The 25,485-nt window shown below is 38.4% G+C and overlaps 2 protein-coding genes across 21 annotated transcripts in view; one reads left to right on the forward strand and one right to left on the reverse strand.

Moving 5' to 3' along the window:
• SLC4A10 (solute carrier family 4 member 10) overlaps positions 1–3,568 on the forward strand; it is a 363,956-nt gene extending 360,388 nt beyond the window's left edge. For all 19 annotated transcript variants that reach the window (XM_063790514.1, XM_054679076.1, XM_063790518.1 and 16 more), the window contains one exon: positions 1,974–3,568. Coding sequence is in view for 9 of the 19 variants with exons in the window: in XM_054679076.1 (XP_054535051.1) it covers positions 1,974–2,040 (67 nt within the window). In the remaining 10 variants the exon portion in view is untranslated. The remainder of the gene's footprint in view (positions 1–1,973) is intronic.
• A 7,458-nt stretch (positions 3,569–11,026) lies between these two features.
• Positions 11,027–25,485, reverse strand: part of DPP4 (dipeptidyl peptidase 4) — an 82,492-nt gene continuing 68,033 nt past the window's right edge. For both annotated transcript variants that reach the window (XM_009443585.5, XM_515858.7), the window contains exons 23-26: positions 24,518–24,582; positions 14,076–14,148; positions 13,737–13,810; positions 11,027–12,165 (exon numbers count right to left, since the gene is read on the reverse strand). In XM_009443585.5, coding sequence (XP_009441860.1) covers positions 12,064–12,165; positions 13,737–13,810; positions 14,076–14,148; positions 24,518–24,582 — 314 coding nt within the window. In that variant the 3' untranslated portion in view covers positions 11,027–12,063. The remainder of the gene's footprint in view (positions 12,166–13,736; positions 13,811–14,075; positions 14,149–24,517; positions 24,583–25,485) is intronic.

Below are 25,485 nucleotides of genomic sequence, written 5' to 3' on the forward strand. Positions count from 1 at the left end.
TTATGACTTGGTGACTAATAGTGCCACTTGGCACACATTCATTTATCAAAAGGTTATGGAACACCTCCCACGTTTCAAAGTATTGTGCACACAGTAATTGCACATGTGTAGAGACCAGTATATCTCTGTCCTACAATCTCCTACATATAGGATCTGTTATTCTATCTTTCAAAAAATAAGAGTTCATTGGAATTGGGAATACCAGCCTCAGAATTCTGGAATTCTCACTACAAGAGAGCCTAGAGGCCATCTAGTGCAAAACCAATTTTACAGATGAAGAAACCAAGTCTCAGAGAGATTAAATAACTAGTCCAAGGTCATGCAGCTCATTCTGAGCTTCTGAAAACTGAACCTAGATCTTCCAACACCAAGCCCAGTGCTGCCCTTTTTCATTGACTTTGTTTGGCAAAAGAGACTGGAAGGCAGGTAGAGCTTAAGGAAAAGTTAATTTGGAAAGCAGGAGAGCAGACACTTGTCATATAAAAGGAACTTAAAGTAGAAGAAAGTGAGTCATACAGATAGAGGAGTTAAAAATACGAGTTAGGGCTCTCAACACATCATGTGCACACTGTCATCTTTTCTCATGGAAGGAGAAAAGAAAAGGGAGAAAAGTTGCTTTGCTCTGACCTGTAAGTAGTATGTGCTGAGAAGTGTGGCAGGCACAAACCCGGGCGCCATAGACACGCGCTCACACCAGCTCTCAGAGCTGGCAGCGTGCCACAGATGGCAGAAGCTCCGGCACTTCTTACCTGATGGTGCCGGGTGGTGGTGACAACTGAGAAGGGCTGTTTCTAGCTTGAATTGGAGGAAAAACAATTTAAAAAACACACTCTTAGAATGTGTCTAAGTTATTGACCACTTAGAAAGTTGTACAGGAGGCCCCATAGAAAAATGGAGTTTTATTACTTTATTACTTGGAGAAGAGTTATAAAACCAAGGGTGCGGTCCATTGTCAAGTGTTTCATAAATTTATATTAAGGGCCGAAGTTAACAGTAAAAATGTATGGATACTTACAGCCCAGAGCCTCAGTAGCTGGCTATGGGCTGCCCTTTGTGTCAGCAGTGGGGAGGGTCACATAGAAGCCTCAGATGAGGAGGGTTTTGCTGTGTGCTGCAAGTATCAGGGAGAAAGCATTTCTGCCCTCTCTGGAACATGGTGTGAACTTCATCCCTGTAATGATATTGTTTGAATTTTCCATGAAAAATTGTCAGCGTGAGAGTAAGAAAAGTGTACGATGGGAAAATACTGAACCAAACAGGCAAAAATGGTAGAGTCACATGACCAGTTTACTCATTGGTAAAGTTAATGAGAGGGTGAGATTAAACAGAGGGTGAGATTAAACTTGGGAATGAGTTTATCTGAGGAGTGAGGTGAAGCATCATTCCTCTGATGCACAGGGTAAGGGTTTGTCTGTAAAGAGATAGCACAGGTGTCTGGAGAGCAGCGTGCATGGTAACCTGTCCTCCAGGCCAGTGGAGCTGTCTGTCTAACCTGGCCAAGGTACAGTCTTCATCAAAGGTCAGGATCCAGTCCATGCACAAGGGAGGAGCCATTTGCAGCAGAGCCCAGAAATGCCTCCTGCGACATCTTGTTTGTGTCATTTACTAGAGTTGGCACTGTCTTAAGATGGGAGCATGGCTGACATTTTCAACTATCATCAGTGAGTCACTTGCCCAAATAAGGACCATGGTATTAATCTTGCATGTTTTTGGAACTGTTTAAAAAATGTCTGATTTTTGTTGTTTAGTGTCTGTTTTTGAATTTCCCCTTCTCTGCAGTTCTTGGTTTCTATCTCACTGAGTGCAGAGGATTTTAATTGTTGCTGTCTATCTGTGCTTCGCAGCATGAGAGAGCAATGCCTACGGGCTCTTGTGGTGCTTTGGGGTTGACGGGTTTTATGTCTGAGCAAGCAGATGTCATAGTAGCCATGCTGGATTGCAGTAATAAATGTCTCCTTTTTTTCCTTCTGTAGCATTGAAAGCCGAAAAGAGAAGAAAGCTGACTCAGGGAAAGGTGTTGACAGGGAGACTTGTCTATGACTCGATCTTCAATTTATTTTTTACATATATATGAGAAGAGTGTCACAATTATTAATAAAACTGCTTTGATCATGTATTGTAAATTCTGTCCCTCAACCCAAATCCACCTTCATACTGTAAGTAGTGCAATACTTGTTTCATTTCTGTGTTTAAACTTCTGAGCAGTGAGACATCCCTGTGAGCAGATACAATAGCCAATGCAAGAATCTGTGTGTTCCTTGCTGTACGTTAGACATTTGTAAACTGGATTCTGATTGTCAGTTTTATGAGAGCAATAGCTTCCTTAAAGAGATAAGTCATATTTACCTAGTTTGTATTTTCCTACTTTTGTGACCTGAAGATGCCTGATAATTTCATTCAGAAGAATTTTTGAAAGGTAGTCTTACTTCTTTTTAGTTTTTATAGCTTAGCATTAGTGACTTATTTCAAAAGACCCAAATCAAAAAGTTAGTTTGAAAGCATTTTTTAATAATTGTATTTATGCATTTCCTTGATTTAATATGATAAATTTAATACTTAACAATTTATATGTAACTAAAACTTAAAGTCATTTGAAAAATATATAGAAACCTATTTACAACTTGTTAAGGACAATCAGACATAATGCAGAGTTAAGTAGTATTTGCTTAAAATTCAAGTTGTGACTAATGATCAAATACTAGGCTTGTACGAAATGCTTTAGAAAAACTTTGTAACAGTTTTGTGGGATTTTTCAATATAAACCTTTATCACAAATATACTAAGTTTGTCTCCCACTGACAACAGATGTTTTCCAAATAAACATATTCTATACATACTTGTGGAATGCCACATGGTGAATCATTGTATATGAAATTCCACTCCTGTACAGTTACTCTGCAGCTAATGGTCATGCACTGCTTAATGCTGGTCCTGAATCATGTTCTCATGTTAGACCAACAGCTCTCCAATTGTCATTTTTTTTCTGCAGAGTTTTTTTTCCCACTTTTAAATTAAATGCATGTTGTGGAAAAACAGTCTTTTAAAATGAAATTTCAGATTCCATTTGAGAAGGTTCTGTAGATATTTCAGTCCATATAAAATAATACATCTTTACTAAACTTATATAAGGGGAGAGAAAGTTATGAAGTTTTGGACATTACTAAAAGTACAGTATTTGATTTCACTTTCAATGAATGTGAAGTTAATAAAACTAAATCTCATAATGCTCTTGGTTCCTAAGAATGAGTAGTAATCATCAACTTTATAATACTCCAATATTCCATTTTATAATAATTCAGAGCCCTGTGGCTTTTACACACCGTTAATTATGTACTCTGTTGGAAGTGCGCATGAAAAGTGAAGAAAAGTTCCTCTTGTGATTAAACTAATGGGAGGAAATAAATCAACAAAGCCTCCATTAAGTTCTACATTTTGATACCTTTTAAAAATCCCCCTCACAATTCTTTAAGGAGCCCCCCTTTTTATGGAACAGGAGCCTAAAAATTATAGAAAGAAGAATTTTAAGTTAATAAAGTTTGTATTTATAAATGCTGAAAAAATACAGAAACTTTCTGTTCCAAATGTGTTGCCTTTGTGTATTTTATAATACAGATACTACATTGTAAACATTTCCATTGTTTTATGATTTAGCCAGTGATTCCCCAAAGCAGCCTCTTAGTGTTTTAATATATTAATAACTGTTTTGTTAAAAATGATCATAGTGAATTTAAATCTTCACATGATCACCTATTTGAATAAGCAATCATATCCAATGAAATTCTGTATTTCTGAGTATTTTTATAGTCATTTTGTTCTTGTGTGAATTTTAAAGCTATCCCTATGTTAATCCTAATATTTTGAAATCATATAAAATATAAGAAAAATGTAGTATTATATATTTACTTCTAATTTCAGATTCCTGGTCAAAATTACTAAATATCTTGAATGTAATTTAGTGCCAAGTTTAAATAATGTGTAAATGTGACTAGGATATTGTGTTTTTCACAATTAAGAAATGTTATGTGGAAATAAATATTTATCCTAACTTCCTTGCACATTTTAAATTGTGATAAAAAGTGTCTTGTCTTTTTTCTTTGTTTTAATTAGTAAATCAGTGTAAAACATTTTGATTGTTTGAATATAATATTTAAATTTAGACAGCCCCAAAGCTAAGAACTCTTGGTGATGTAAACAATTTATGAGTATGTTTCAAGAGTAAACAATTTGAACTTTATGAACAGAAGATTATGAGAACTATATAAAGATATATTTACTCATTTTTCCAGAAATGGGTGCAGATGACACGGTTTCTTATGCTAGGAAAAACCTCCAAGGTCGTTAGTAGTAGTATTCCTCATTATTAGAACTCTATTTAGACTTCCGTTTTTAACTTCCATGGGGAAAGCATTGCCTAAAATTTGTCTCCTCCCTGTTTCTTACAAAAGTCAGATGGGACCATTATTCTTTGGTAGCCATCTGGCAGTGTGTTGTGGAGATAATTGCATTCAGAATTCTATCTAACCTACTGCTTGGTATTTTTCTCTTGACTAGTGAGTTTACTTTGTAATTGCTCCTGTTTCACAGCCTACAATATTGGAAAGTTTTTTCCTGTATAATATAATATAGGAATATATATATTCCTATGTATGTATAGGATATCCTATATAGCCTGTATAGATGAATGTCTCCTTGGTATAGTTTAAACCCGGAGTTTGAAAGAAACTCTCCACTGATGATCCAAAAGCAACTTGTATTTCAACATGATTCCTAGATCTTTTTGGATTTTTCTTGACTCTTAGAAGTGTGACTTACCTGTTTTCTATGGCACTGACCTACCTCTGTTTTGGTTTAACTTTAGCCTATTAGCTCCTGGGCACTTGTCTATTTTACTATCATTGCAAGATTGCTCTCTCATTTTTCCAATATATTAATATCTATCTCATATATTCACACAATGAAATGAAATGAGATTACATCCATTTGAAAGTTTTATGAGAGTCATTTGGATAATATGATGGTTCTGTAAATGTCTACATCAAGAGGCTAATTGTAGTTAGTCCCCTTGAAGAGGCCTAATAATCAAAGATTACTGGTAATACTTTATTTTAGAGATCTCCTTCGATGTTCTTCATGGAATGCTGTGGCTAACTGATACAACTGTCACACCAATTCCGTTCCTGTTGGTGTACTGGGTACTATCATTTCTGCTGGAACTTTGAAAATAGGACTATGATCCTTGCTTCTAAGGGCAGGGTGGATACATAGCTGTAAATAATGTGATATGTGCTGAGTTGGCCACATGAGTAAAGCTGTTTTTTGAATAGGGCAGAGTTTGACGAAAACATTATAGAAGAGGTAGCACGTGAATTAGAATGGAAATGGGGAAGGAAATATACTCCAGATGTTGAAGGAACCCCTGCCTACTAGGTCTCTGGTCTAATGAAGTATGACCAGAATGACTCCGTCTTGAAGTGAAGAGCTAGAACACTCTTAAGGCACCTATAAGATTAACGCTTGTGGTCTGAAAATAGCCACTTTCCAAGCTGGCTACAACCTATTATTACAGAATATTTATGACCATACAGAGCATCTCCCACCATGCCTGCAGAATGTCCCTATGTCCTAAGAATTCAGCCCTCTTTACTTAGAGATAACGTTAATGAACAAGCTTAGGTTAAAAGATTAAGGGTCATGTAATATCAATGACACTGAAGGCCCCTGCCTTTAGTGAGCACATAGACACATTCCAAGTTTAATTGTAGCTCTTTGTAACTCCTTATAAAAGTAGAGGCGCTAACAAAGGACAGGGCATTCCTCCTTTTGCTTTCAGAGGATATCCCACACTGTAACGAAACGGTTTCTGAAAAACTTACTTCTTCCACTATGCTCTGTGGCTTTACTTGAATTCTCTCCTTTGCAAGATCCAAGGACCCATTTTTAGGGTCTGGATCGGGACCCCTTTTCCAGGAACAGCGGAACTGCAAAGACTCTCAAACCTATGTCGGTATTGAAATGAAGATGAAATTTAAAAGTAAAGCTATATGGCATAACTAGAGCCTGGCATATTTTATGTATGGCATATTTGGAACCCAGCAAACAGCCCAATATGGTGGAGTGTTAGAAGGGTAGTGAAGACTTGTAGGAAAAGACAGAAACACAAGTCGGAGACATTACAAATGATGTTAAATTCTATCCTAGAACTGTTGGAATTTTACCCATTAAAAGTTTTGAGTAATGAATTTTGAAATGATTAATAGAGCAGCACAGTAGAGAATATAGTGGGGAAACAGTGGAATTGCCTCCTCAGGGATCTCCCTTCCAGGATGACTCTCAGATGACAAAACTAAGTTTTCATGATCTATAAATTTCTATTAGGATAGAAACGAAACAGGCTCAAGTATACTCCTTAGGTACCTAACCCGTAACTCTAGACACAATAGCTTAATTATAATTACTTTTATGTAGTGCATTCCCTTATATATGGAGATTATATATATATATATATATATCTTCATAACAATGCAACAGTTCTGTAAGGTAGGTCTTTTTGTACTTTTTACAAATTAAGCAACTGGAGTTCAAAGAGCCTAAGTATTGTTCTTTAAATATATATATATATATATATATGTATGTATATATAGCACATATTTGTGTATATAGTTACATTTGAAAAAAAAAAAGTGTTCTGAAAAGCACAGTGTCCACAGCAAGCCTGAGACTGTTAAAGAAACCTAAGTGTGGTCAGACAATGACTGCTTCATAATAATCCAGAAACCACCTTCTCTCCGCCCAGCCTTGAATCCTACCCTACATTCTTACCCTGGACTCAGTTTTCTGTCTGGATCCTCTTGCCTTCCGGTGTGTGTAGAGTTAAATATTTTTTTCATGTGACTTCTTTTTTCCATTTATTTATAAACTCCTTGAAGGTAGGGATGGTGTTTGGTGTTTTGCCCCTCTTTTGTAACTCTCCAGAGCCCAGATCTGTGCTCTGCTGTTTACCCAGCCAGCAAAGGCTCTTGATATAATAAGTAAAATATACCAGAAGATCCTGCTGCTCAGTTTATTAAGAATGATTAAAAGTCCAAAAAGAATTGTCACTGACATGTCAGTATTGGAACACAGCAAATGCTTAATGAGTACCTTCAAGTGCCCAGCACCTGAGGACACAGAAGACTAAGGCAAGAATCTGTGTAATCTATGGAGCCATTAAGAAGCAGCTATATGGTTGTGACTAGAAGGAGGGAAAAGGTGAAAGGAAGGTGTCAGGCATTGTATCTATGTAAATCTTCATAGCAATGCAACCAGTTCTGTAAGGTAGGTCTTTTTGTACTTTTTACAAATTAAGACACTGGAGTTCAAAGAGGCTAAGTATTGTTCTTTAAATGTTCCCCATTAGTGAGTTGGTGGTACTGAGACTCTAACCCAGGTCCAACTGACCTCAGCTGCAGTGCACTGTGTCTCCAGCAGGAGGTGAGATGTGACCGCCTTCCTCCTTATCAGGTTATTCATTCTGGCTCATGGAACCAGAATCAGGTTATGATGATTAATATTTCTGCTTAATATGTTACATTTTCTTTGCCACCAATCTTTCTGTTATTAACACTGGAAACCAAACTTACCCAGTGAAACACCTTTTTTGCTCATGAGTCACAAATATCAGGACCTTGGATAGAAGAAGCTTAAAAAATAAAAAGGGTTTTTGATTGTTGGATGGTCACACTTCACACCACACTCACACATGCTTTTTAAATAATTTGAAGAGTGGGTTCAGATGAAAGACTATATAGAATAAGAATTTTTATCGAGTTTGTTGAGGCTTAAAGCCTGCAAGCACCAAAAAAAAAGTTTTCTCTCAATTAAGGAAGTTAACTATTAATTCAAATTCTTGGGTGTAAATGTTAATATTGTCACAGAAAGAAGACTGTGCAGAAAGATGATACATTTCTATGGGCCATAATATTGGTCCATTCATATCATGCTCTGAGCTTTCCTCATGGGATAGTGGTGTTATACTTTGTTTATGTATTTATTTATTTATTTTGAGATGGAGTCTCGCTCTGTCACCCAGGCTGGAGTGCAATGGCGCGATCTCTGCTAACTGCAACCTCCGACTCCCGGGTTCAAGTGATTCTCCTGTCTCAGACTCCCGAGTAGCTGGGATTACAGGAGCACACCACCATGCCTGGCTACTTTTTTGTATTTCAATAAAGACGGGGTTTCACCGTGTTACCCAGGCTGGTCTCGAACTGGGCTCAGGCAATCCACCCCGCTTGGCCTCCCAAAGTGCTATGATTACAGGTGTGAGCCGCCACCATGCCTGGCTGTGATGTTATACTTTATAACCCACACTTGTCTATTACTCTCAACCATCTGTATCCCTCAGACATCCTGAATACACATTCTAGGTCACTCAGGATGTACACAAAAGAGTTCTTGGACGCTGCTGAAATAACTGCCACAGAGTTGGCCAACAAAATCCTCTTACTTTATGGAAAAAAGTCATGCTTATGTTTTGTTGTGTTTTCTATTTAGAGTTTATTGAATCATAAATATTGTACAAATCTAGTAGTCTTATAAATCAGTATTCTCACATCAACTTCGAGCAAAAGTAGCAAATGCCAAGAAGTGGAACTGGTAGCCTCAGTGACTACCTGTGAATAAGAAAAGAAACAGAAAATATGCAGAATGTCACGAAGCCCAATATGTTCATTAACTTTTATGGTAGTGGCTCTGAGTTATCAAGAATGCATTGAATTATATTCTGTGCCTGATATTTAATAAAGTATGAAGGTATGTACTCATATTTAGCAAAATTTCCAACAAACATGTTAAAAAATAATTCATAGTGATTTTCTAAAAATCTTGATAGAAACTTAAAAAACCAACCCTGTATCCATAGAAGAGATGTAAGCCATTTCTCCCTTCTTTTCGTGTATGTGCCTCTGGGCACTGGTGTACTCTCACAGGTTGTTATGAAAGGAGTCTTAGCCATTCCTGTGTCTGCAGAGGCTGCAGCTATGAAGGTCAAGACAAGTCTGCACATCTTAGTGGTATGACTGGTTCCTGTATGTTTTAAACTTATTCTCAGATTAAGTTTATCTCTAACTTATTTGTCCATTTTCTTCTTTTTTCCATAAGCTAATTTAAAACTCTCATTGGAAAGGAAAACTTGTCCTATGAGGGTCAAATGAAAACTACTTCGACTTTATTCACATCATTACTTTTTGCAGCCTTCAATGCTTGAAAAATATGTGCTGGGATTACCTCACTCCAGAGAAAATACTGCACATGCTTAGAAACTAAAGAAATATTAATCCATATCATTTTGATATTGTATAAATATTAAATAGTATCTGACTTAGATATTATGATTATAATATCTGACTTGTATGATATATGATGTTGTACAATATCTGACATTGTACAATGTCTGGCTTCAATTAAGATAAAAGGAGAATTTCTATTTAATTTGCTTTTATGACTATTAATGCTGTCCAGGATGTGAACATATATTACTACCGCTTCTTGATATACAATTCTGCAAAGATTGATCCAGCTACTCACAATGATTGAACTGTATTAAGAAACAGAATTTTGACAAGAGTCCTACAGATTGGAAGGTCAGTTTGTGGTTCCAATGGAGGAGTGGGAGTTGAGATTTAATTAAGGTGAAGCGACTCAATGGCATGCTCTGAAGCTGTAGTTGAAGATGGATTTCACAATCCTCTGTCCATTCCTATGCATGACTCACCAGTCTCATGTTCAATTGGTAGATTTTTTTTCCATTTCTTCCATTTTTAGGTTTTTATGCTGTAGCTCACCCTGTCTGGGAAAACTTTGTCTAGCAAATGGTCTGAAGCTAAGTTTAAACTCATAAAGTCAAATTTTTAAAAATGAGGCTGTTTTGCAAATAATTGAAAAAAAATGATGTTTTCTGTTATCTGGATATTGCTTTGCTAGGCCAAATTCAGCATTTAAAATTTATGCTTTCGGTCAGATGTGGCTCACGCCTGTAATCCTAGCACTTTGGAAGGCCAAGGCGGGCGGGTTACCTGAGGTTAAGAGTTCGTGACCAGCCTAGCCAACAGGACAAAAACCCATCTCTACTAAAAATACAGAAATTAGCCAGGCATGGTGGCATGCACCTGTAATCCCAGCTACTTGGGAGGCTGAGACAGAAGAATCGTTTGAACCCAGGAGGCGGAGGTTGCAGTGAGCCGAGATCATGCCACTGCACTCCAGCCTGGGCAATAGAGCAAGACTCTGTCTCGAAAAAAAAAAAAAAAATTATGCTTTCTTTTTTTCTTTTTTCTTTTTTTGAGACGGAGTCTCATTCTGTAGCCCAGGCTGGAGTACAGTGGTGTGATCTCGGCTCACTGCAACCTCCGCCTCCCGGGTTCACACCATTCTCCTGCCTCAGCGTCCCCAATAGCTGGGACTACAGGCACCCGCCACGATGCCTAGCTAATTTTTTGTATTTTTAGTAGAGATGGGGTTTCACTGTGTTAGCCAGGATGATCTCGATCTCCTGACCTCGTGATCTGCCTGCCTCAGCCTCCCAAAGGGCTGAGATTACAGGCGTGAGCCACCATGCCCGGCCGCTTTCATTTTTATAGTAATGTCAACCACAAATAGTCAACCACTTAAATAATTGACTACTTCTACTGAGCCATAAGAACTGCCAGAATGATATTTCTGATCTTATTCGTTCTTATATAAGCCTCATCATAGTTCCCTGGAATAAAATTATAAATTGTGTATGATATAAGTAACTAAAATTAGTTTAAGTTGATTTCTCAAAAGCTGTATGTATTTATGATAAGAGAAATTGCACATTATTAGGCAAAAACCTATGAACTGTTTAGCTTAACACATTTTTATATATCTAATTTTTTTACCAAAGCTGAACTCTTTCCATGTTTACAAGGTAGTCTGGGATTACTAACAAAATAAACAAGAGCCTTTCTAGATAAATGTGTCCATATGCCAGTGCGGTTTAGGTCTGATTCAAGACACAAGTCATTACTTCTGAAAAAATGAAGGCACATTTATTAAATGACTGGGAGAAATTCCATAGTATGTAGAATGGGAATAATAATACATAACATTGTATTTTATGTTCCATTTTTTAAAATGAGTCCAAGGAAGTTAAAATATTCTTTTAATTAAGACACTCAAAGAAATGAAATAAGAAAAATTGATGCAAGGACTCCTTCAAGTTAAGATTTGTGATACAAATATTTTCATCTTTTAACAGGGCAAGCTGATGTGTTCACATCTCAGTTTCAAGCTGCCTCTTTCACTAGGAACATCAGTATTTTTTTTAAAAGCACATTTACAATGCTTTCCCATCACCCTTGCTGTGTTTTTGTAGCACCTATAGCCATAACTGGCACCTGGGGGCCTGCGTTGCTGGCAGTTTCCCTTACATTTCTTTGGAGTCTTTTCAACTGCTGTGGTTTTACTTAGAAGTCAGTGCTTTGCATATTTGATTTCCTGAGACTGTTTGAATAGTCTTTCTCAGAAAACTGTGCCAGTCTGGCTGTGAACAGCTCTTCTCCGAGGGGAGCTGACAGTAGCCTGCTCGTGTTGGTATGCTTGGACTTGGGTTCCCAGCCATGCCCTGCTATCTTCTCTCCCTAATCCCTCTTATCCTGTCCCTGCCCTAGTGACATCACTGCCCACATCTTGCCATCCCTTTAAAGAAGAGAACAACATTTGAACCAGTCCAGTTAGAAAAAGATTAAAATCCTGCTCAGGGAATCTATGCAAAGCCTCCATAAAAACAATTCCTATTTGTTGTTTCAGCAGCTGATGCAGAAATGATTTTAAACAATAAAACCCGACCGGATAATTCAAACTTCTGTAAGGTAATAATCTGTTGTGAAGACAGAAGTCCCTACTTAAGATGATAGGTACGAAATTTGGGAACAAAGGTAACCTTAAGTTTCTTGATTTGACTGTGTACTTTAAAGATCATCATCATCTTGACAGTGCAGTTTTGAGATAATGAAAACAAAAATGAGTTTTAATAAGCTTTAAATGGCATGGTGTTTTGAGGTGCTAAGGTAAAGAGAAACATTGTTTTATGAAGTGGCTCATGTGGGTATATATATGTTGGTGTGCTGTGCTGCTAGCTATTCCATGGTCTTCATCAGTATACCACTAGAGAGAGAAAGAAAAGAAGTTAGAATTAGGAAGTCAGTACTCTTCTTAAAAAAAAAATACATAAATTCAAATGAGCTCTCACGAGCATACATGGTATAAAACAGAGTGTTTTAATTCCTGAGGCAGTTTATAAACTGAAACGGGGTCAAAGAGGGGGTCTAATTTTCCCCCAGAGCTTTTCCAGGGCAGGTTGTTCTGTCCTGCAGAAGTCTCTGATCCTCTTTTGCAGGTGCTGAGAGAACTCACTGTGAATTTGGCTTTATTGAATAGTGCTTTAAAGATACGTACATTTTAATTAAAACACCCAATCCATTTCCAAATTTGACTCAAAGGGTACTTACACACCATGCATGGGAAGGAATGCTTATCCCATTAAGCCCAGTTGTTTTAATTAAACTGTTATCAAGTGTTAAATTTCTCTGTACTCTAGTAAGATAAACTGTATTAAAATAAATGATTTTTAAAGCAATATTGCCTAATATATAGCACCTAGAAACTGGAAAAACTCTATTTCAATATTACATATATATGTTTAATAGAAGTGAAGTCAAAAATCAGATGTATTATTTGTAAACACTTAGATTTTAAACTGGTATTTTAAGAAATCTGTATATTTGACATTTATGTAAAAGGAATTAATGATCTGGGACAAAAATTTATTGATTCATACCTTGTTAAATAATTGGGAAGTCATTACCGGGCAAACATAAATTATGGAGACATAAGTTAACTTTAAAAAAAGCTTAATTAAAGTAGCATTTGTCTTTTCTTTGAATAGTAGAAAAATAAACTTCAACCTCTTATAAAACACTGACCCAAAAGATAGCCAGTTTTTCTCAGTATCAAGTAACTGTCCCACTCCTGTGCATTGGGCACCATTTGAACTGAGCACAGAGCAAATCATGTGTGTTAGAGGACACATAAATACATATACATACATGCACACATTAAAAATACGTTTTCCTTCATCTGAAAATCTCTAATGCAGAAAATGAATTTGACATAATACGTAGAAATATCCTCTGCATAGACAACAACAGCTCTAGCCATTCCTGACTTTATAAAACAATCCTAATTGTTTATCGCCTGTGGTTATTCAACAAAAGATCACCTTGTAATTGCAAAAACTGAAGCATGCTGATTATTAAGATCCCACTGTTGTTAGAATAGCTAGTAATACATACCAGACAGAAATGGATTTTCATATTTGAGCTGAGCTATTATGCTGGTTTCACTTTAGAATTACTCTGCCACACATTTACTGAACAAGTGATTACTTTTGAATCAAAATAGGGAGAGACTGAAAAATCACATGAACAGGAGAGCAGTGTCTTGATACTCCCAGCATATGCGATATTGTGCTTCTTAACCCCAAACTCGCTAATATTATTGAGCATTACTCTGTGCATGGCTGAAGGATACCACTCTTCTGACTTCACGTTGAAAAAAAAATTTTTTTAATGTTTTTATTCTGTCCTGTCTGTGGCACTGCTAAAAGAATTAGCCCAGAAAGAGGAAACTAGACCCCGCCAGCAACTTCCCTCCCCTTGCACAAAGTTTTTCTATACCATTGCCTGGAAATCCACTCCAGCATCGACCAGGGCTTTGGAGATCTGAGCTGACTGCTGAAAGTGAACGTTATCTGCAGGGAGAGAAAGGAAACATAAAGTAGCTAATAGCCACTCCAGTTTTCTGGTACCAAGGGGTGGGAGAAGCACAAGAAGAAAGGGACTGTTTGAAGTTCTAGGACTCAGCATCCCATTTAGCCCAAGACAAGTGACTTGTGGAAAGCAACACTGTTTTATTGAAGTAAATGTAACAGTCTTGCCCCTCATGCTTTTGTTTTGTCAGTAGTGAAATTGCAAACCTGTCTGTGATACTAAAAAGTCTAATTAACTGAAACTCACCATCTGCTGTTCCATGAATAAGGAGGTACTCAACTTGTTTAAAATTTTCAGCTCTGCTCATGACTGTTGAATTCTGGAATTGGGAAAAAGAATGTCATTATTCAAAAAAGGATCTGCCATAAACTGATTTTTCACTTCAGTTTACAAAATAAAATGTTTTCAGCTGGGGCCCCCTTTGATACAAAATATAGCAAACCGATATTCAAGCAAATGCTGTCTCCATGCATGGCAGAATGCACAGCATGCCCTGTGCCTGGGAGACAGGACTGGAAGGGAGGATGCCACATCTTCCCTGAACATGCAGGAAGAGGGCACCTGCCACCCAGCCTGCATGCAAAACCCCTTGAGTCCCAGATCCCAGATTGGCTGTGTCCTATGCATTAGCACAGGGCAGAGTCTCATATTAGTAATGTATGTTCCATGGGCTTCTGCTGTAGTTCAGCCAAAAAGTGTATTGCCATGGCAACCATGTGTCACATGGTGCCATACATGCTACATTTCAAAGAGCCTGTACATAGCATTTGCAACTAAACATACTCTGCAATATGTCATGTGAACTTTGGTCCACATTGCTAAGCTCTGAATAAGCAAATATTACCTCTTTGGGAACAGATGTTAAAAACCTAGGCAAATGTAACATATGGGAGGGGAAGGGGGTAAAAAAGATCAAAAGTGGCCTTAGAATATCAGTGGGTTGCTGTTGTCTGCCTCATTCTGTCTATTAGAGGAGATACTATTTGATCAAGTCATACCCAAATTAGCCAAGAAATAGGATAAAAAAAAAATTTGGAAGTCAGCTTTTTGAGACTGCTATGTGGCCTGAGCCAGGGCTCCTAGAATGAGGGTCAGGAGTCTTGGATGAAAAAGCCATTGAAAGCATCTAAAGCTGGTCATCTAATCTGAATTTGAGGATATTTACCAAAGTTGGGATGAAGGTAAAAATGCCATAAAATACTGTAGTGCCTTTGGGAGGGGGTGAGCTAGAGTCTACTTTGATGGTCCTGTTATGTGTTGGGCAGGAAAGGGGCAGCAGCATCTCCATGGGTTTAAAAGCAGCCAGCTCGTCCTGCAGCATCTTGGTGAATCAAATTCAACTTTATGAAAGCCAAGGTTTATACTTCACAGATATCTCTGTAGCTCATATCAGCTTATATTTTTGATGGGAACCTTGGTGGTCTGGCAGGAAGGGGATGGGGCTAAAGTAACAGTGTTTGTATTCAAGTTCCAGTTTCAATATCAGTGAGCTATGCAACTGGAGATAGGCTGCTCCTTGAGCTTTGATTTCTATAAGATTGGAATAAAGTAGTCCCCGCTTATTGGCAGTTTTGCTTTCTATGGTTTCAGTTACCTTCAGTATCGTACAATAAGATATTTTGAGAGAGAGAGACTACACTCAATTAACTTTTATTACAGTTTATCATTATAATTGTTCTATTTTATTATTAGCTATTGTTAATCTCTTATGGTGCCTAATTTATAAACTTTATCATAGGTATGTATATATGTAGAGGAAAAAAACCATAATGTATGAAAGGCCTCGGTACTATCCACAGTTTCAGGCATCCACTGGGGGTCTTGGAATGTATTCACCTTAAACAAGGGTGGGCTACTGTAACTCCTCTTACTCCATCACAATAACAGGAACTAAGAGGCATAGCAAAAGCATTTTTAGGGGGTTAAATTTCTGATGCTGATGTGAGAATTCTTTAACAGTGTTTCTGGAAAAAAGACATTTTATCTACGACTTTCAGGACAGAGCCACCCAAAATGTTTCAGTCGAATGAATGTCCCAAGGTCATCCTGGCCTGGTAGGCTTAAAACAAATGCCCTTCCTCTTCTGTGCAGGCTGGTTCCCACTTGTTCTGACCATATTCCATTTCTCACCCAAATTGAGAATTTTACTCATGAACTCTCAGAATAAAAACCTGAGTGAGACTCCTTTTATTTTTGAGAAACTTTTTTGTCTGGTAAGATGTCTCAGATAAATACATCTAAATATAAATCCATCTGTCCATCCATCCCATCACCATTTATCCCTCCGTTGATTTTTTTCATCTAGTCAATCAATATTTACTTATTATGTACTCCACTAAATAAGATCCATAAGAAAAAAGATTTGTCTATATTATGCATTACTCTTAACATCTAATAGAGTGCAAAATATTTATCAATTAAATGAGTAAATGAAATAAATGATCAAGCACTTGCAGTGTCCACTATATTTGGTACTAGTTTTGCAGAATCAAGTGTTATCAGCTGGAGTGGGCAAAATAAAATATGCTCATTCTGAAATGTATTGAGATATATTTTGCCCACTTTCTATCCATACACCATACCATTCATGATAATAGCTAACATTCAATTGAGCATTTACTCTGTGCCTGTCGCTGTGTTAAGCATCACATATAAATAAGGGTTTATAAAAGCACTGCTATATCAAATCCTTGCAATATTCGCGTAAAATAGGTCTAGAACAATTCTCCTTTCTAGATGGAGGCACCAAGACTCAGAAGGTGAGTAACCTGCACCCGGTCACAACTACAGCAAGTGTCAGAGCTGGACAAAGTCTGACAGCAAGCCCTTTTTACTTCCTACATTGCACTGCGTCTCCACTAAAATTCCAAGCTGCTTATGATGTGATCTTCTGGCAAAGAAACAGTGTGAAATAAAATGTTAATTAACTGTCCTGGAATTTGAAGTGCACAATAATAGTGGGTATCCTTTGAGATCCTCCTAAGACCCATGCCTTCTCAGACTGCACTAATCAGAAGAGAGATTGCTCTGCACAGCCCTGGGTGATTTGGGAGGCATACTTTGTGACTACGCAAGTGACGTATAGCCTAATGGGGCAATAGAACTCTGAGCAATTTTCTGTCCTTCAGAGAGGAAAGGGTCAAAATAAATCTCCCTAAAAGACAGTTTTGCGCAGCATTCAAAGCTGGAGACAAGAAAGGCTGAGGCTTGAGTACTGACCGTAAACATTAATCGCCTGAATTGCAGGCCGAGGTGCCCCCATGTGAGTCCTCTTTGGTGATCCTTTCCGCTAGCCATGCTCTCAGCCTGCACTGACTTCCTCCCTCCTTGTTTCTTTCCAAATTAAATTTAGCTCTTTGCTCGCGGAAGACAGTCAACTTTAACACTCAGACCTGACCCAAATATACAACTGTGCCACCTCACCTCACCTCCAAAAGCCTCATGGGCCTGCCTTGCTTGGCAGCTTGAAAAGCAAAAGCTGCTCCTACAACCTCCCCGAGCCATGAAACTGAGAAATGTCATTGAAACATAGAGTAATAGTTAGGAGACATATAAATACGCAGGACAGTTAGCAAGGAATGTGATAACTACTGGAGTTTGGACCAAAACAGTTTCTGGCTGCCTTTTTTTTCTTAAATGGAGTGAATACAGGCTGAAAGAAGACAATTTTTATAAACAAGTAAAACCCTGAGCCTAAGATAAATGTTGTGATGTACACACTGTAGCTGTGATGAACTAGACATGGTGAGAAATGCAACATACTGAGAAAAAGACGAAAACTGTGATAAAAGTGTCATGATGCAAATTGTTTTACATTAACAATATTACACTACAAAGAAAGAAAGACAAATACTTTAATGCAGCAAGAGAAAAATAAAACAAAAGCTTCCCCTGCAACTGCAAGATAAGTGTGCCATTTCAAATGCGCACTTCCCCTGCTCACTGGGAGAAGCCTCCAGAGGGACCTCTCTGTGAGAGGGAGAGAGGCAGCCGAGAGACATACACCCACTTTAAGGCTCTCAGGCTACACAGAACATTTTTTTCCCTAGAAAAAGGCAGCTGTGTCACCTTGCCTCTGGAACCATTGATCATTCCCTACTCAACTGTGCACCCTGGCTTCTCAATTAACACCCTTTACAGTCCAGTGTATGGCACACTTTAAGCTGTAAAGATAACATACAAAGCCAGAAAAAGAAATAACAGGCATGAATTTAAGGTATGATTAATGATTAGAAAAAAAATTAATTGTGCTATTTTAACCTACCAAAAGAGGATAATCCCTCTTTGCCTATCCATGGAAACAGAAATAAAAAAGGAAATGGATGACTAAGTTAGAAGCCGAATAGTCTATCACCAACTACTAAAAAGGAAACTCAGAGTGATAAATGGGCAAGGATGCAATGGTGGTGCAGTTGGCACTCTCCTGAGGCTAGAAACTTCCGGAGAGCCCCGCTGCCAGCAACAGCCTGGCAAGGAGAAGTGGGAAGGATCGGTCCAGTGGCAGTGCCGACTCCACAGCATCTCTGAGGAGCTTTTCCTTCAGTCCCCAAGAAGAACCATCTGTAGCTGCTCGTTGGATCATGCTGGTTCCTCAGTTACCTTCCAACAAATAAATCTTTGTATTTTTGAATTAAAAGAGAGAGCTGATAAGAGGAGGAGAGTACTATGAGAAACAGAAGGTATAACAATTTTTAAACTACCCCTAGTGCCATCTAGGAACCATAAGGACAATTTGCTTCCTGGAGATAATAATGGTGGCAGCTGCCATGTTTTGAAAGCTTCCTTCATGGCAGGCACAAGCACCTCATTTAATGATTTAAATAACCCTGTGAGGTAGGTCTGATTATCCCATTATCCAGATGAGGAAACTGAGATTCAGTAAGGTTAAGTAGCCTCCTCAAACTCATACTGCTGGTAAGTGGTTGAAACAGAAATTGAGGACATGTTGGCCTAACCCCAAAAGCCCATGTCCCTGACTGTCATATTCTACTGGCACTTGACATCACAACCAAACAACTCATCCCATTTATAAGATCTTATAGAAAGAGCACACAGTCATTGGGTCTAATGGACAGCAACCCAGCACTTCAGTAAGATACGACTTTGGGTTTAGCGGCTTGCTCTATGCATTCTCCTACTTGTAACCAAAGCTGCATAAATAATATTAAATGATGCCATTTTGGGAAGCACCATTAATATCACAACAGGGGCCACAGAAAATGTTTAAGAAAAGAATGACTTCAACTCACTAAAACAGATGTTTTACTTATGTACATCTATCAAACAACTGTACCCATGGGATGCCAAGGAGAGAGCTCCCATCAACCCCAGACAGGGGGCTCCACCTCAGGCCTCACCAAGCAACACTGGCTTCTTTAAAGATCACACAGCAGTCAACATTTTATCAGCACTCAACAAACAAGTTAAGGTTTGGCTTAAATCTGAAGGTCTCTCTCCCTTTGGCATATTCTGGGATAATAGAACAAATGTCAAATCAGTACAAGATGGCATATTTACAAAATTGCACCCTGTTTTGCATAACCTAACGATGCAGCAGTTCTTAAGGATTGAACATTTCAAATCTGCTAGCAGAAGACTGCCAAATCTATGACTGTTTCATACACTTGCCAAAAGCCTATCAAATTTTGAGCAAAATGCAAAATAAATCTCCTCTACAAGTTAAATCAGTCCCTTCTGTGTGTTCCAGGCTGCCCTCTTCTCTTGGCAACAAGGCTCAGGACTTGGGTCCTATTTCTCTTGCCCTTGATCTGATACTTCTCTCTGTGTGTATTCGTAAATCTATCCCCTCCCCAGGCTTATGTCCTGTCTTCTTGGCCAGCATTTGGCCTGCTCTACTCAGAGCCCTTCTTCTGTTATCCCTCAGTTCATCAGACCTGCTTCACACATCGCCAGAAAACCACTCTTCCTGCTAATCATTTGTCTACTGTGCTGATCTGCCTTCCCCCAATACGTAACCTATTGAGAGCATCATGCTCGTCCTCCCCATCTTCCGAAATCTTTCTCTAATGATTCAGATAAGTGCCCTCTCTCCCTTTTCTAACCCTCAATATCAATATGTTGCATAACATTTTTGTACCTCAGTTTGTGTGTCCGTAAAATAGAAACACAGTACTTATCTTGGAGGATCTGGAGGAGACTTAAACCTGATAACCCATGTAAAGAGCTTAGAATGATGACTTGCCATAGAAGCACTTAATAAATGAATGAAAACATGAATGAAATAAATGAAACTAGACCCCCTCTGGCTAGGGTGCAGAGAAGGGGAAACTCTAACTTCTTGGCCACTCCCCTTCCCCTCCCTACATGCTCCTAAGGTATAGAATTCCTGGGGCTTCATAGTCACAATTTGAAAACCACAAGTCTTTTTCAGACATATTGGATACTTTGTCATATTCAAATTCATCTTTTATTACCTACTCTCCTTTATTTCTCTTCCAAAATACTGTTTTTTCTAACTGACAAAGAATAAACTTCCGAATGATTAAAATGCCAGGCACCTTGAATGGGTGAATGAAAGTCTACCACGTTAACATTTTTTACAAGTTTGACTAAAAGACCTGTGACTGACCACATGAGAGACCATTCCTCACTGTTAGGAGCCCACTCCGCAAGGTGTGGCTACAGCTGCTGTCTGCTGATTGACATTGGTTTTGAGGGTTGCCTCTTTGGATCTGATTCCTTTGCTCAAATCTGTCACCATTTCTGTCTGCTGGGACTGAGACATATTGCAGAAAAGATGTTTCCATAGAGCTATACTACCCTTTAGCTCAGATTTGTCACCCCTCCACTTTGGCTGCCCATTTAGAGCTTCCCGTATCAGCTCCTTGAGGTGGGGGGGATGAACATCTCCTTTCATCTTTGAGGTCTGGATATCCTTTAAAAGTGCTTCTCCCTTGCCTCTTGCCAGTAGTTGGATGATTTTCTTCAAAAAGAGTCTTATGGACTCACTGCATTGGGTCTAGGCCTTAGTCTCAGGGTGCCCTAATCCACATGGCAGCTTTGAAAGAATAGGAAAGGGTGCTCTGTTTGGTTTGACACAGCCCTGGAGGTGTAGGCCTTAGAAAATGGAGTGTGGTCTGGCTTTCAGCAGGGCACAGGCTGAACAACTGCACAAGGCATCCCCGCCTGTTCCATTCATGTATGCAAATGGCTCTTCTAATTCCCTTTCCTCAATGGTGAGTAGGACTTTGATTTAACGACATGTGCTTCTCTTGGTGATGTGGATTTCTCTAAATTCTTCCAAATCCAGATCAACAATCACCTAATAATAAATCCTTTACTTATTTGAGTTTTATTAAAAACTGCATTTTCTTCCAAAGGCTGTAATTCTGTAAATAGCCACGTATCAGTGGCTATTTAGCTGAAAACATGGACTAAGATCAAGGCCTTACTTGTTACACACTTTGGTCATTCCTAATCCTCAGTGTACTGAAAAGAGTCACTGATCCAGACTAAACGTGAACCGCTTCAAAAATATTTCCTTCTGATCCACTGAAATGCACAGGGTGGTGAAATCCTCTAAGGAATTGTCTCCTTTGTCTTTTCAAAAAGGATGTGAGGAAGAGAGAAAGGGAGAGAAGGAAAAAGAGGGAGAGAGAGAGAGAGAGATAGAGGAGAGAGAGAGGAGAAAAGAAAAACAACCTGGGAAAGAAAAGTAAAAGATGGGGTCCAGAGGGGCAGCTGGGGCCTTGGAGGAAAATAGAATCTTTGAATGTATTCCTGCCAGAGACAAAAGCACAGGCTCATTTAAAAAACAAAGGAGGGCAGCTTTATTCTAAAGCCTGCTGTGCACCAAAAATAGGCACTTAGATTCAGTTCTCCACATAGATTCAGTTCTCCACATTTCGGAGGAAGCAACTTACCACGGTGGAGACAATTCAGTTAGTGCATTTGCCTCACTTGTATCCTGCCCACCTTAACTATCGCCCTCCCAAATAATTCCTCTTAGTAACACATTGGGAACCTTTAGCTCCCTGGTACTGGCAGTTTTAATGTGTCCATTGCCAGCAATGAATTTTGTGCCAAGAAAACCCGACTCCTGGCGTGGAAGGATTAAACAGTCCTCGGGTGCCATCTGTGCAGTGAAGTGAAAGAGTGACTTTGTGCACCCAGTGTGCGTGTGTTGCCATTGGCAGGAGGAAGTGACTTCTATTTACATGACTACCTCATGCAGCGAACACCTAAAGGGGGAGATGGAAACGGCCACCGCAGTCGGGGGTAGAGCTGGAGAAGAGGGGGAACTATGTGGGAACGAGGAGCCTATAGGAAAGACTGGAAATTTATGCAGGTTGAAATGGCAGACTACAACTAATTATCCTATCTCATTATATAGGGAGGGCTGGATGAAGAGGAAATACCCCATTGGCTGATGTTATTTGAGGAGGTAGGGTAGGTGCCATGAACCTCCTTACATGTCAAGGTTGGGCTTGATCTTGTGCTTCCAGCCTCCACTTTTTAAAATATAATTTTTTAAATGAACGTTTTGGATTCATCATACACCATGTTCAAGTGAGGGATTGGGATCCTAGGCAGTTACACCTCTAATGTTTCGGGAACTTTCAGAATCTTGTAGGAGAAAACTCTTTGACAATCAAATTTAAGTATTCTGGTTGGGTCGTTAACAAGAAAATTTGAACTGGAAAATGAAAACGGTGATGGAGAAATTCTTGTATAACAATGTTTCCCTTCAAAAAGTTTTTAAGTTAAATCAGGAAAGGTTATACTTCCTAAAGGGGAAGGCAAAGAATACAATGTTGAATAGCTTGTACACCTTGAATAACTAACAGTACTGAAGAGGGGAAAATTCAGTACAAGATACCTATTAGTTCAAGGTGGAATAAAATGAGGATTCAGAGATATACAAGGAAACTATCAAAAGGGGATTCCAAAGGGGATGCTACTCCACTGAGAGGGCTGTGTAAGTTTCTGAATGGGTGGAGATGGAGGGGAAATGACACTCCACGTGGAAGGAGCAGAGGGCAAAGGCACAAAAGGGAAAGCCACAGAAACATTCAGAGAACAGCAAGCATTCCAGACAAAGTAGGCTACTACAGGAAGGGTGCCGAACACCTGGGTAAAGAGTGAGGACTGGGCTTAGTTGAGTACACAAGAAGGAACCATGAACATGTTGTGGGTGGGAGTTAATCTCCCAGCTCTGTGAACAATAGACTGGAGTGTGAGAAGACAAGATAAGGGGAGACAAATCGGGTTATTGTTATAAAAGGAGATAGGTTATCTGACAATAGCAATGTGGTTATGAAGAAGGAAATGAGTGTCTAAAGCAGCTTATGGGAGGTGGAGGAGAAAGAATGGGAAGAATTGAGCCCTAAGTATTAAATGGGACACTTAGCAGAAATGGGGACAATCTAATTATGGGACTGTTTTGCAGGGGTAGATGATTTGTGCATCTCACTTTGCAGATTGTTACTTTTCTATCTTGACTGAGAAACAGACATGAAAACTGTCATACAGCCACTAACACAAAAATATTGCTATCACAGCTCCCTGCACACACACACACACACACACGCACACACACACACACCTTACTCATTAAGTAAGCTGAAAGTAATTGGTAAAACTAAATTGTCTATACGTGTCTTGCAAAACTAGAAACTTTTGAGTTTTACTGTGTTTTGATCAGATGACTTCAGCATCCATAGTAATAGGGGTGACATCTTACAAAAACATATGGATATTGCTCAGAGCAATGTATTAATATGAAGTCATGACACAGATGAGAAGAAATTGTGTTCTTAAGTTATTCTTATTGTTTTTCTTTCTCTTTAATTCACTGTCTTGGGAAGAATTGTGAACAATCTTTGAAAAATGTAAACATCATAAATGATTTACCTTGTCAGCTGTAAGTTTCAGGGTTTTAAAAAAATTTTTTTCAACCTAACATGACAAACAAAATCAGCAAAGTTTTGGAATGATCAAAGTGCCAGAAGGGTCCCTAGTACTTATGCTAGCACTTCCAGCTGCATCAATGTGGCACCAGAGACAATGCTCTGGCTTTGCCGTGGCATCCACACTAGCACATGGGGGCTGTCAATGATAGTTGCACCCACACCATATTTTAAATGCTATAGCCCATCTGCAGAGCAACCTGCCCACTGGTTCTTCCATCAGGCAACCAGCCTGTTGGATGCTATTCAGTGATTTAGGTTTAGGGCTTTTTAAGGGTACTGCCCAACTGTACCTACCTCTCACCTGCTTTACTTAAATCTTTGTGAAAAAAACTGTACATAATTGGCTATGAGTAAGAAAATTATAGTCTCGTATATATATCTTACTTATGATAATACTGTAAGAAATTTCAATATATAGCTAAAGGTTTAGAGAGTCTTCTGGGCTCTAAAGGAATATGTTGAATTTCTAATAGGTTTTCTAAACTGAAATTTTATAATTAAAGTAATTATCTGATGTTGCTTTGTATTTCTAAATGAATGCATATTGTGACCTATATAGCATACGATAAAGACTGTAATTATGCAGAATACAGTAGGGGAAGCTATTGGAGTATCTCTAAACCACCTGTGTTATTTCTTTTAACAAGAATTTTGTTGGAAATAAAAATATGTATTTTCTAGAATAGATACAATTAAGAAGGTTCTTAAACCACTTATAAATAGGTTATAAAATAGGTATAGGTCCTCATCTCTTACTCTGTAATGGTCAAGGTTGTCTTCTGGAGTTGGGAGACCCATGTAACGTTCTGTGTACACTGAGTCTGTGAAAGAAAAAAAAAGAAAAAAAAGTTTAATTCATACAATAACAACTTTTCTTGCTTTTAATGGGCCACTTCAGTGTTTCCATATGTATTCACTCATGTATAGGAATATAGAGTTACTCTCAGAAGTATCTCTATGTGGTTATGAAGAAGGAAAAGGGTGGCTAAAGCACCTTATGGGAGGTAATTTTTTACTTGGTTTGCTAATATAGCCAGAGATGCTAATTCCCAGATCCCTGCATACTCATACCTTTCCACACTCAGCCCTAACCCATTCTCAATTTTCCCTTACGATGGGGCAAAGGGAGATCAAACCAGATTATCTAAAATCCAATCAATAATCCACATGCAGAAAAGTCAAATGTGAAGTGCTAAGGGGTAAGGGATCTTAACATTATCATATGACCCTCTCAAAGAATTTTAGTTAGGAAGTCACTTAATGCCTCAATTGTGTTGAAATTTTTTGGTTATAATACAAGTATGTGCCCTGATTTATGATCATCTATTTCCTTTTGGAGACCCCTAACAATGTTCAATTACTAGTTGCTGATTTAAATCATATTTTATTTTGGAGATCAGACTGGGATTCACTATAATAAAAATAAATAATTCAGTTATCATTTATTTGCTGTATATCCCCATATTGGCTCAGCTACTCCATCATAATGCAAGTTTAACATTTGTTTTCTCTCATTTTGTGGTGAAGCCTCAATTTTTGTGGTATAACAGTTGAGCACTGTGAAACAGATTACATTAATATCTGTCTGCTGAAATGACATAAGCTCTTTTATCTATAAATATGGTTGAAGAACAGGTTGCATAATTGGTTTGGTTATTTTGGATAGTTAAACATATTTTGCCTGATTTTAAAAAATTAAATGATACATTATATATATTTGGCCT

This window comes from Pan troglodytes, chromosome 13 (assembly GCF_028858775.2).
Source record: "Pan troglodytes isolate AG18354 chromosome 13, NHGRI_mPanTro3-v2.0_pri, whole genome shotgun sequence".
Lineage (NCBI taxonomy): Eukaryota > Metazoa > Chordata > Mammalia > Primates > Hominidae > Pan > Pan troglodytes.